This window comes from Lemur catta, chromosome 7 (genome assembly GCF_020740605.2).
Source record: "Lemur catta isolate mLemCat1 chromosome 7, mLemCat1.pri, whole genome shotgun sequence".
In the NCBI taxonomy this organism is placed as follows: Eukaryota; Metazoa; Chordata; class Mammalia; order Primates; family Lemuridae; genus Lemur; species Lemur catta.
Window position 1 is genome coordinate 64,173,550 of NC_059134.1, and position 12,102 is coordinate 64,185,651.

Sequence of the window (12,102 nt, forward strand, 5' to 3'; positions counted from 1 at the left end):
TTATCTATGGTGTCTATGGGCATATTGCACGTGCTCATGGGATTCACGACTTAGAAAACAGAGCAGCAGACTTCTGTGCTATGCCCTGATCAAGAACCTGTGATAGCTCTCTATTGCCTAGTTCATAAAGGCTTAAACTCAGCTGCCAATTTCCTGTCCCCCCACTTCAACTCTAAACACATTCCACTTCCTCGTGTCCCTTCTTCTGTTTCAACCAGTCAAGATCACAGACTTTCCCTCTACCTGTAAAGCCTTCCCTCATACTTCTAGCTATTCTTTCTGCAGGAAGCAGCGTAGTACCTGCCTCCTCTGCCACATGGCCATCCCCTCTTCAGAATTCTCACAACACAATACGGATCTATTCATTCTCACCATGTATTGCTTATATTAATGATCTATACCGAAGGTACCACAGAGCAGGCAGAGCTGACTTCTATTCTCTCCTCCGTTTGACCTAGCTACATTACAATACATATTTTATTTCCTTGCCTGTAATGTGGGGAAAGTGGGGATATCAACATGTGCACTCCCAGGGAGGTTGTGAGACACAATATAGTGATGGGGTGACAGGGATTATTAAGCAGAAACATTTCTATAATGGGGGGTTGTCATTGGCCCCATTGGGTGGGTAAGTTCCCAGAGGGTAGAGACCTGTGACCACTAATGTAGGATTGTAGACTGCCCGCTGGGAACAAGGGGCCTTTGATATCCTGCCTCTAAGGTCTCTTCAGGCCCAAGGGTATTATTTTGCTGGACAAAGTGCCACTTGATCAGTAGTGGGGGGAGGTGGAAATGTGCATTTCTGTAGGGAATAAAGGCAACCAGAAGTATAATGGGAATCTAGTCTCTCCCAGATGGGATCAGGAGACTGGAACCTACATCTATCTTGGGACTCTGAAATCTGTGCCCCTTCCCCTGTGTGAAGTTTGTATCCTGGCCTAAATGTTTTCCTGCAAAGAGCAGAAAGCAAAGCTTGAAGGTGTACAGAATGGAGAGAGTGTAGGAAGGGGAGTGAGGAATATGGTGGCTCACTCTTCACAGCACTGCTGGTGTTGAGGGTCACCAGAGGCAAGGTCAGTGGTGGAAGTTAGCGTCTGACCCATGGTTGACTCGGGGCTCACTCTGGGAAGGCCTTGGGGTGCCCAACAGAACAGATCACACCACTTTTTTTCCTCATATTCCTCCTTAAACAGGGCTTGGTTATGAGCTAAACATCAGTGTGCATCTACTGCACACCACCAATCTACAGCCCCCTATCAATGGTGGTGCTGGGAAGAAAGCTTGCAGGACAGTTCACACTAAATGTCCCTTGGAATGGGACTCAGAGGCTCCTAGAATGTGGGAAAGGGATGGACCCCATGGATTATGTAGCATAGGCCCCAGTGAACCAGACTGGTGAGCAGAACCAGATGGAGTCCAGACTCTAAGTTAGGGGCCTGATAACCTACAGGTCACATTTGGCAGACTTCCAAACCCACTGCCAGGGAAGGTCTTATGATCCAGGGATTACATCCTGTCCCTGAGTAAAGAATCTTATTGTGAAGTTCCTCCAGTCTTACCATGAGTTCCTCAAACCGTTGATGTACTGATTAATACGCAACCTAATGACATTGAAAAGGACACTGATTTGTTTCTGAATCATGAAGTTTTGCTGATTTGTTTCTGAATCATGAAATTTTACTGATTGTCTCGTGGGTAGAATATGTTAGCCTGTATGATGTCATCTGCAGCCAATGACTGTAACCTCAGTATTGTACCTTCCAGTGAAAAAAGACAACTCTTATATGAGGAATCCCCTCCTCCTCCTAAACTTTCTTATAAAAGCATTTCAACTTGTAACAGACTTTGGAATGTGCCCAACTTTGTTGTTGTGTCTTCCCAGGTCAATCCTCAAATTTGGCTTTCAATAAATCTTTATCAAATTATTTCTGCCTCAATATCCTTAGTTTTGGTCAACAGGCATTAAGTTAAAGAAAAATGTTAGGGTATCCCCCTATGAGATTTAAAATAAAAATATCTAAAGTGCAAAATAAAATTATATTTTTGAAATAAAACAAACTTACATATACTTAAATTTTAAAATTCTCCTTTTTAGACAGTATGATTTCATAATTTGTTTTTGTAATTTGCTGGTCCCAGACAGGGGCAGGAGGGAAGAAGACAGTGTCACAATGAGAGGCAATGTATTGGCATTGGCATCATTTTCCAAAGTCAGAGGTGCCTGGGCAGGGGCCTCCTTTAGTAGAGTTGAGCTGCTTCTGGAGGCAGTGAGCACTTGTTTTCCAGGGGAAGGCCACACCATAATTTTTGGAGGTGCTTTCCACCAACTCTTTCACTCTGTGCTCCAGCTAGGAAATTTCAGGACCATGGAGAGCTCCAGTGAGACCTGCACTCTGACCTGGTTCTCCCTCTTGGAGGGGTGGGTAGACGTGGGTGGGGAACTTTTGCAGCTTGACAGCCCCAGAAGGTGCGGTGCCCACCACCTGGTTTTCCCTTTCCCCTTCTCCTCCACTCTTCTCCATCCAACTCTACCAGCCCGAGCCCATCCTGCCCCAGCCTCCTTCATGCTTGGCCTTCCTGGATTCACTGGATGTCTGCCTGGTGGGAGGAGAGCATCTGATACTTCCACTCCTTCCCTCCCCAGCAGCCTGGGAAGGCATCTGCAGGGAGCCATGGCCTGAGGTGGCGCTGGGTGGGAGGGTGGGAGCAGGGCCCTTCTTCGGATGTGAAATATTTCGTAATTAGCCTTAATGAGGAGGGAAGGGTAGTCCATTTCATTGCAGGAAAACGGAATTTTTAAATCATTTTAAGGGCTGCGTCAGCTCTAAAATGGCCTGTAGTGGGGCCTCAGAGGAGGCTTGTAATTAGCTCTCTTGTCTCTAATGAAAGCAGAGGGGCATGGGGAGGGGGTCACTTAATGAGCACAGGGATTAGCTCCCAAATATGCCCTAAATAAGAAGGCAGGTGCAGGGGACAGTGAAGGACAGGCTCGGGCCAGCTGAGCCCCAGGCTGAGGGGCCACCAGCCCATGGGAACTTGGAGAAGGGGGTCCACACTCTCCTGAGTCCCATGGAACCAGTGCCCACCCACCCCTACTCTGTGCAAAGTCACCGTCACTCCTTCAGTATGAGAGAGGCTAAGACTGGGTGGCGGCCTGGTGTCCCCAGACCAGGAGCAAAGGGTCTACTGTCATCTTGACTGGATTTCAGAAACCCACAGCCCTGCGTGAAAGCCGAGTGAAGCAGGGAGGGATGTCCACACAGCAAGACTAAACAACCCTTCCTCCAGGGGCAAGATGCTTTGGCAGCAGACAGGAGCCACCACGCCTCAGCTGTGAAGCGCAGCTGAGAGAAACCCACCTGCCTCGGCCCATCCCTGGACCCCAGGAGCCAGGAAGGTCCAACAAGGCCCTGAGCCTGAGCCTTGGCTTGGAGCTGCTCCCCCGTTGGAACAAACCAGCCAGGCTGAAAGAGGCAAGGGCTGGAGAAAAGGAAAAGGAGGGCTAGTCCTGCCAGTTCCCAATGTCCCACAGCCCTTTGGGCATTGCAAATTCCTGCTTTTACAGTGAATTCATTTTTTCCCTGGAACACTGGTCATGCTGAGTCTGCAGAGAAACCTGCTTTCTTAATGCATCCTCTATGTAGGGCAGTAATTCCAAGTGTCCAGAACAATCATGCTAGAATCCCCCGGAGAATCCCCAGAAGCCATGGATCCAGTCAATGTGTCCCAAGTTGGTGGCATTATGGGGCAGGGAGACTGGTGGTGGCAGCCAGGAACCCAAACTCAATTTCTTGGCATTTTAAGGAATAATATTTCCTATTAACCTGGCAAACAAAGGAAGAGAAGCACTGAGCAGGTGTCAAGGCTGATTCCTCCACCCAAGCAGGATCCTTGGCTGGAATGCAAGTCACAGCAAGCAGGAGACAGAGCCCTGGGACAGGCTGAGGGCCAGGAGACCAGGCTCCCAGCTCAGGCTGGCTCCAGTGTGGCCTGGCCATCACTTGCTTTTTGGGCCTCAATTTCCCCTGAGTGAGCTCATCAGATAAGATGGTCTGTAAATGGGGGCAAGAAAAGATCATCCCTGCCCACTCTATCTGAATAGGCTTCCCTCCAGCCACTCCCTGTCACTTGGCACTATCTTTAGCTTGTTATTGATCTATTTGTGTATTGCCTGTCTCCCCTGCTAGACTGTAAACTCCACACAGAGAAGGACCCTATCTGCCTTGTCCACTGGTGTTTCCATTTCTTAGCTCCCAGTTCCATGCCCGGCATGCAGCAAGCACCCAAGGCATGTCTGTTGACTCCGGTTCAGGGACTGTCCAAGCTGCCTGCACCGCCTCTGCCCACGTCATCTGGAACTGCTCACCCTCCCCAGAAGCCAGCACAGGCCAGGCCTGGTGGCAAGGTTTCTGGAAGCAGGCCCAGGAGAAGACAGGATTCATAGGAGATTTCATGAGGGGCCCTGCAGCAGTGTCAAGGTTGGAATCAAACTTCTTTCCAAACACAGACTGTGCAGTCCAGCTTCAGGGCAGGGAATGGGGACATAAGCAGCTGCCACATTCCATGGGCCCCAGGACCCCATCAGGGTATCTTTGACACCAGGTCACCAAGGAAGGTGGGCAGAGGAGATGAGGTCCCAAGGTCTGGTTGGGGGGTACAGGGTTTGTGCACAGCTACAGTACAATGCCAGCCCGCATCCCCACCACCACCACCCACACGCCCCAGGCTGAGGTGTGAGCTCCTGAAGCCTTGGATGGTTCCTGCTCAGCTCTCCCACCCCCCAACCTTGCTGAACCCCCACCATCACCTGTGGTGAGCTGCAGCCCCAAGGAGAACCAGGCCAAGACAATTCATGGCCTACACTTAACCAAGTTTCTTCTACACAATGACTGGAGAGGAAGGTAAGGCTTTTCTTGGGTCACACCTAGGGGTTGTGAACCCTCTCCAGGTGCACAATCCCCAGCCCCCAGTAGCCACTCCTGTCCTGCCTCAGTTGCCCTGCTACAGAGAGAGGTTGGTGTCCTTCCTGCTTCCCCCACCTCTGCCCTCCTATGGGTTTCACACCTGCCAAGGCCAGGCCTGTGTGGCCTCTTCTTGGGGACATCTGTGGACTGATATATTAATAGAACTTGCTGGGTGAGGGGTCTCCTACTGAGGACCTCATGAGCTCATGTAAGCACAGCACTTCCGTGTAGACCTGAGGCCTATGGTGGACCTGGGACTCAGGTCATCCTTGTTCCCTGGGTGAAGATGGTGAGAGAGAGATAACTGGGCCCATGATGCTGGACTCAGCATGTCCCGTGCCATGTTGAGCTGGGGAAGCCCCTTGACAAGGTCTAGGGTGGGCAGGGTGGGGCTGGGGTCTCCTTAGAAGGCCAGTTTTGCTCTTGGGGGCTTTCAAACCCTGCCTGCCTGATTTTGAGTCTATCTCATTGTGAGTGGATTAATTGTTGTGCAACCTAGAGTGGTGAGACAAGTTAATTACATAATTACTGCAGAATGACATGTTATTTCATGGCTGCAATATGGTAACTCTGTTGGAAACAATTGTAATTGCCCAGAAACTGCATTCGAGTGGCTCCGTTATCTCTCGATAACCATGTAATTAACTTGTGTTACAACTTTATCTGCAGCAAACTCCGAAGTTAGGAGTTGGGGCCCTTGGGGTGGGCACAGGCAGCCCAGACCTACAGGCCCAGGGAGGATCTGGCATTGAGGGTTCTGCTACCAGGAAGATAATTTGCTTTTTCAAGTCAAGCAAGAAAATTCCTCATTACAGACTCCAGTCCTCCGTGTCTCTCTGCACCCAAACTCATTCACAATCTCACATGGTCACCTACACAGCCCCCAGCTTTGCAGTCACATTGGACCTGTGTCTCACACACACCCACTGCACCCAGACCCACTGGCTTCTGCCTCTCTACTCTCGCACGTAAATGGGTACAGCTCCCTCACACAAGGTGGGTGCCCCCAAAGTTGAGGATTCCTATCCCAAGATCCTTGGCCCTAGCAATCCCTTTCTCAGCCTGAGCCACTAACCACAAAACCACAACTTGGAGAGGCAGCCTCCTCCAAGTACCCAGGAGAGCACAGCCATCCTCCCACTTCCAGTGGAGGGGCAGGCCTGGGGCAGCGCGATGCGGATACCCAGCCAGCACAGCACAGCCAGCACCCTGCCCAGGGGGCAGGCAGAGCTTGAGGCGGTAGTCTGGCTCCATCTGCCCCGGGCTCTGGACTGCGGCCAGGGTTAAAACAGCCCCTGGGGTAGGATGGGCAAGTGTCCTGATAGTGGTGGAGCGTGACCATACAGCCTTCCCTGTCTAGGCTTGAGACCCAAGGAGCCTTTCTTTTTAATACTGCTCAGCGATATGATGCCTTTTCAGCTGCAGCCAAGACCAAGACAGCACCCCCGCTGCCTTGAGTGGGCCGAGCTCCGCCAGGGAGGTGGACGTCACCCCAGTGTCTGCCTGCCTGCTGCAGTTCCGGCTGAGTGCTGCGGCTTGCCTGTCTCCATCCGCCTCTCCTGCCCATCTCTGCCGGCAAACTCATCTACTTGTGTCATCTCTCCTGCCTACCAGCACGTGTCTGTCTGACCATGTGTCCATTGACTTGTCTGTCTCTGACTCTGCTAAGTCATCACAAGTGGCCCTGTGTGCCCTGGAGGGAACTGGCCTGTCCTAGGTCTCCCTACAGGGTTCTGTTCTCGCCACCGTGTGCTTTGTTTTCCTGGCTTTTCCCCTCCGTGGCTTCTGCTGTCCATCCCATGGCGAGTTCCTCAAGGGCAGGGACTGTGTCTGATCTGTGATTCATCCTCGTGTCTGATTTGCTCCGGGTCACCCCTGCTTGCAGCACAGCATTGAGACACAGAGTAGGCTGAGGGTCGCTCACAGAGTGAATGGAAGCCTCTGGCCGGCCTGGGCCAAGTTGAAGGGCAACAGTAAAGGATTGTTCTCGCTCACCCAGCAAAGCAGAAAGCAGGGCCCCAGGTCGGGCCCCAGGTGCTGGGCATAGACAACAAATGCCATCTGTCACCCTGAAAGGGAAGAGGGCTTTTGGCATGGTGCTCCCATGGTAGGGGACACAGGCTTTGGGGTCCTGCTGTAGAGGATGCCAGAGCTGGGTCCCCATCTGGGCAGTCAGTCTGGGGTCTCAGTGGGGGAATGGACCACAGGAACACAGGGGAGAGAAGGCTTCATCTTGCCCTTCTTCTCGGGGGCCTACTCGGGGGCCAGGGTGTATGCTCTGCCAGGGAGGGGGGAGGACAGGTCGGGTCTCACCTCTGGCTGGGGGTTCCAAGTTGTCCCCTTCCTTCCAGCTTCTTCCCCCTAAAGCCAACCTATTGCTCCCCTGCCCAGAACAGCACATGCCGGAGGCCCGCACCCTTTCTGTGCCCTACCCCTTCAGGGGCAAAAGGGAGGGGCCCCAGGTCTGTGTCAGTCATGTGAACAATGCACAGTAACCTCCCCGGAAACATTCATAAGTTTAATCCACGCCAGTAATAAAATCGCATTACATTTCTCATAAAATAAATGTTCCCATTTATATACAGAAGACAGACTGTACAGGCCCAGCCTGGCCCCAGGAGGGGTCACACACAGACGGGCGGCAGTGGTGGAGGAAGGGCTGTCCCTCCCATCGAGGATGGAGAAGCTCTACCGTGGCAGGGGCGAGGCCGGCCGGGCGGGTGGGCAGGCTGGCAGAGGGGCCTGGGGACCAGGCGCCGGGCGTTACTGAACCTGGGATTCAAAGGTGCCATTGAGCTGCCCCTCCTCATAGTCCATCTGACACAAGATCATGTTGTTCTTCAGGAAGAATTTGTCTCCCACACAAAATCTGGAAAATCCAAGCAAGAGAGAGAGAGAAGCCATGGGAGGGGTCCCAGCAGGTAGCAGGGGCTCCAGCCAGGGCCCAGCCCAGCCCGGCCCAGGAGGCGGGACACGTGGCAGGCAGTGGTGGGGAGTTTGTTCCTTGAGCTTCCCAGAGGGCATTGCTAGAAGTCCCACAGCAAGCCCGGTCAGCCCAGCCCCCGCCAGGCCCCGCAGCCCGGGTGGTGGGACAGACGGACAGTCAAGCCTGGGCCACAGTCAGGTCCCCTGTGGAGGTGAGGGCGGGGGAAGTGCCGGGGAGGTGCAGGAACAACTTACCCCAGTCCCAGAGAGGGAGAAAGAGAGCACAAAGAAACAGAAAAGCCTGAGAGGACAGACGGAGAAAGGCAGAGATGCGGAGGGCGGGAGGGATAAAACGGGTGCTTTTCCATCCCTCTGTCCCTCTCCCCAACTTAACAAGACGGCTCAGTAAAGGGCATTCTTCCTCCAAACAGAATCTGTGGGTTGTCTAGAGCATCCTACCAGAATGCTTCCCAAGGAAGGCTCTGGATTGGTCCCCTAGTCCTCCCCAAGTACGGGATGATTCCGGTCCTTTCCCCAAAGATGTCCCCAGGTGGCTGAAGCCTGTAGTGAGACCAAGGATCTCTGGCCCAGTCCCTGCAGATCCCAGTCCAACCACCAGGTGGCGCTGTAACTTCACCAAGCCCTCCTAGCAGCAGGTCTGGCCAGAGCCCCCAGCCAGACCAGCGTTCCCTGTGAGACCCTCTGGACCGCACCCTCTGGGAACACTTGTCATGAGTTCCTACCTGGCCTGGGGCTCCTGAGAAAAGGGCCTGCCCTCCGGAGCTAGGCCCCAGCCAGGGCTGAAGGGCTCTGGCTCCTTAGGTCCCCGGGGGCCTCCCACAGGGCTGGGCCACAGAGGAGGAGCCAAAAGACCAGAAAAGAGGCTGGACTGGAACAAGAATCAAGGCGTGGGGACAGGAGCCAGCGCCCATTCCCTGAAGTGATAGGGATTTCGCCCTCCAGGTTTGGGAACCCTTCTCAGTAGAACGTATGTGCACACACATAGGCACAGTACACACACGGACACAGGGTGCGAGGTTACGTTACCCCTGTACATGCACATCTAAAACATGTGCACATGTGTACTCACCTCATGCACACACAGTACACATACATATACTCTCTATTACACATGTACATTTAAAAACACATGTACATGTGTACATTAATTCCATCATGCACATGTACATACCCACTTGTACATGGACATTTAAAAATCACAGACATGCACATGCACACTCCAATGATGCATGCATAGTAGAGTCACGCATATCCTCCTCCATTACATTCACACACAAGTATGCCACAAAAATTGCACACCCAGTACTGGAGTACACACATTTAGCCACAGGGCTTGGGCACACATAAAACACATGCACACTCACAACACGCACACACAGAACCCGCATTGACACGCATGCCTCCACAGCACCCTGACCCATCCCAGCAGGCCTCAGGCCAGTGTCTGGTGAGTGTGTTGGGTCTAGTGTGTAGCACTCACCTCTGGTTGCAGAGCTGGCAGGCGAAGCAGTCAAGGTGATACACATTGTCCCGGGCCCGCATCACCATCTCAAAGGCTGGGATCAGCTTGCTGCAAGCAGCGCAGTTTCCCGTGGTGCCAAAAAGCCTGCCAAGGGAAGGGTGCAGAGGACTCAGGGGCCTGCCAGGGAGCTGCAGGGGCAAGCGGGGTACATCCACCCAGGGCCCTACCCATCCGGCAGCCCTGTGGGCTTGGCAGGTGGGCCTGGGCAAGGGGGTATGAGCACCAATGACAGCATCTAGATTCTACCAAGAGACCAGACTTCAGAGAAATAGGCACATCCCCCCAGGCAGGGCATGGAGAGGGTCAGGAGTTGGCTGACACTGCCCATCCCAAGGCCGCCTCCCAGGTTTCCACTGGGATCCCTCTAGCACCTGGGGCCACCAGGAGAGCACTAGGCTGGTTCCAAGCAAGAGTTCCAGACTCACAGGAGCCTGAATTTTAGAGGCTGTGTGTCCTCAGGCAAGTCACTGAATCTCTCTGAGCCTCATTTACCTTCCATAAAACACAGATGAAAATACTCCCTGCACAGGGTTATTGAGAAAACTGTTGTAAATTCTCAGTCACTACTAAGCAAATGGCTAGGTAGTGTTGACTCTGTGGCAGGCACTATTCTAAGAGCTTTACAGACATTAACTCATTTAATCCTGACAACAATCCTATGAGGATGGATACTGTTATTATTCCCTATTTTAAAGATAAGATAAGAAAAATGAGTCACAGAGAAGTAAACACCTGGCCAAGTCACAGAGCTTTGCTCCAGAGAGCATGTTCTACACCGCTGCATGATGCTGCCTCCCTCCTTTAAAATTACAGTGTTTTATTGAATCCTTTTTTTTGCTACAAAATCACTGTATCACTTGCCTAAATCCTTTTTTCCTTTCTCTGTACCTCAGTTTATCCTTCTGTAAAATGGAGCTGCTGGACTTCTATAAAATGAGGATGGACGATCTTGTTCAAAGATGTTTCTAAAACAGAACTGATGCCCAAAGGAAGTTCCAAGGACATCTGGCACAAATTTGAGACAGCACCCCTCCTCTTAGCTGCCGGCTGCAAAGCTCCAGGTCAGGGAGTTCACTCGCTCCCCATGCAGACCAATCCTTGTCCCAATGGTCTGAGCCAACCCGGCTCCTCCTTGCTTCTTTTCTGCACACTGGTGGGGCTGAGAGGCAGGCAGGAGGCCCCTCTAATCCCTGATTTGTCCAGCTCAAGCTCAGGCGCCTGCAGACGAGCTTGGCTCCATTATTCATCAGCTTGAGCTGCCTGGTGGCTCAGATTAAGGCACACAAAGGCTGGGCCACAGCATCTGCCTGCCAAGAAGGGCCTTTCTTGCCACCAGCCCAGTGAGCAGTGGCTGCAGAGACAGCAGGCTCTGGAGAGCCACACTCTGGGCTGGGCAGATCAAGGACGCCACACTCCTACCCAGCCCACTGGCCTAGCTGGCCCCCCAAATCCTTCCTTTCGTCTGCCAGAGCACAGGAACATACCTTCAGCCCCTAGCAGCTGGCAGGGCCCAGGATGCTTGTGGGCGCGTTGGCTCTCCCAGCAAGCCCATCCAGCACTGTGGGCCTCCCTGTGCAAGTCCTGTGGACCCGTCAGACTGTCTGCCACCTCTCCCTAACCTGGCAGGTTCAGCCCCCAGGTGATGCCCCAAACCTCCAGACTTGGAGCCCCCTTCTGGGTCCTGGAGGGGCAACACCCCCCAGGAGTATCCCTCCTTAATCCCTCCCCCAGGCCTCAGCCTCTCCCCTCCAGCACTGGCCAGGAGCACTGAGTCACAGATCCTGTTTTATTGCATCACTTTTAAAACTCCTGCAAGAGGCAGGAGTTAAAAGAGAAGGTGCAGGGAGGTAAGTCTGAGGACTTTCGGGAAGCAGGGAAACTTCCACTGACAACCCCCCACCCGATATGCCCAGCCCTGAGCAGAGGGAGCCCATGAAGCCCTTGCCCCGACCTGTTAATTAATGCAATGGGCCTTCCTTCCCCAAAGGCCCGGCCACCACCCAGCGGGCTCCGACAGAGCCAAATGCAGGCGCTGGGCGTCAGCCAAGGCCCTGCTGCGTGGCCTCCTTCCAGCCTTGTTGATGTCATAAATGACCTAAAGGGGAGGTTAATTGGGGGGAAGGTGGCCCCAGGGAATAGGATCCAGGTTGTGGGGAGGACAAGTTAGAGCTCTGAGGAATGCAAGGCAGAGAAGCGTCCTTCTTTCACCACTTCGCAGAGGAGCAAACTGAGGCTGGGAGGTTCGCTGCCAAAGGCTCAGAGCGAGGACAAACCCAGGCCTTTAAGCTCCAACTTCAGAGGCCCTTCCGCTAGTGTGTGGCTACCTGCCAGGCTCCCTAGGCAAATGGGACATCTAATCCAAGGACCACTTGGAGAGGGAGGGTGCCGGGCACTGGGAGAGAGGCGGTGGAGATGCCATCAGGGAGGAGGGCCTGGGAAGTCAGAGCTTCCCCACTGCTCCTCAAAGCCCCTCTGCGAGTCCCCTCCCAGGTTCCAGGAACAAGGGGCGGGAGCCCCTGGCAAAGGCAGAGTCAGAGCCTGGCGGTGCCCTCGGGAGGCTTATCTCAGGTGCCCATGCCAGGCCCCGAATCCAAGGAGGTAAAGACACAGGCCTGCCCTCAGGCAGGGTGAGTGGACACGTGGGCCACGCACACAGGGTCCCGGGGCTAG

The 12,102-nt window shown here is 53.5% G+C and overlaps 1 protein-coding gene across 1 annotated transcript in view; it reads right to left on the bottom strand.

The window, feature by feature from the left end:
* Nucleotides 1–7,435: 7,435 nt before the first annotated feature.
* Nucleotides 7,436–12,102, bottom strand: part of LMO1 (LIM domain only 1) — a 35,391-nt gene continuing 30,724 nt past the window's right edge. Inside the window, exons 3-4 of the mRNA XM_045556514.1 lie at nt 9,391–9,516; nt 7,436–7,833 (exon numbers count right to left, since the gene is read on the bottom strand). Of these exons, the coding sequence (XP_045412470.1) occupies nt 7,728–7,833; nt 9,391–9,516 (232 nt within the window). The 3' untranslated portion in view covers nt 7,436–7,727. The remainder of the gene's footprint in view (nt 7,834–9,390; nt 9,517–12,102) is intronic.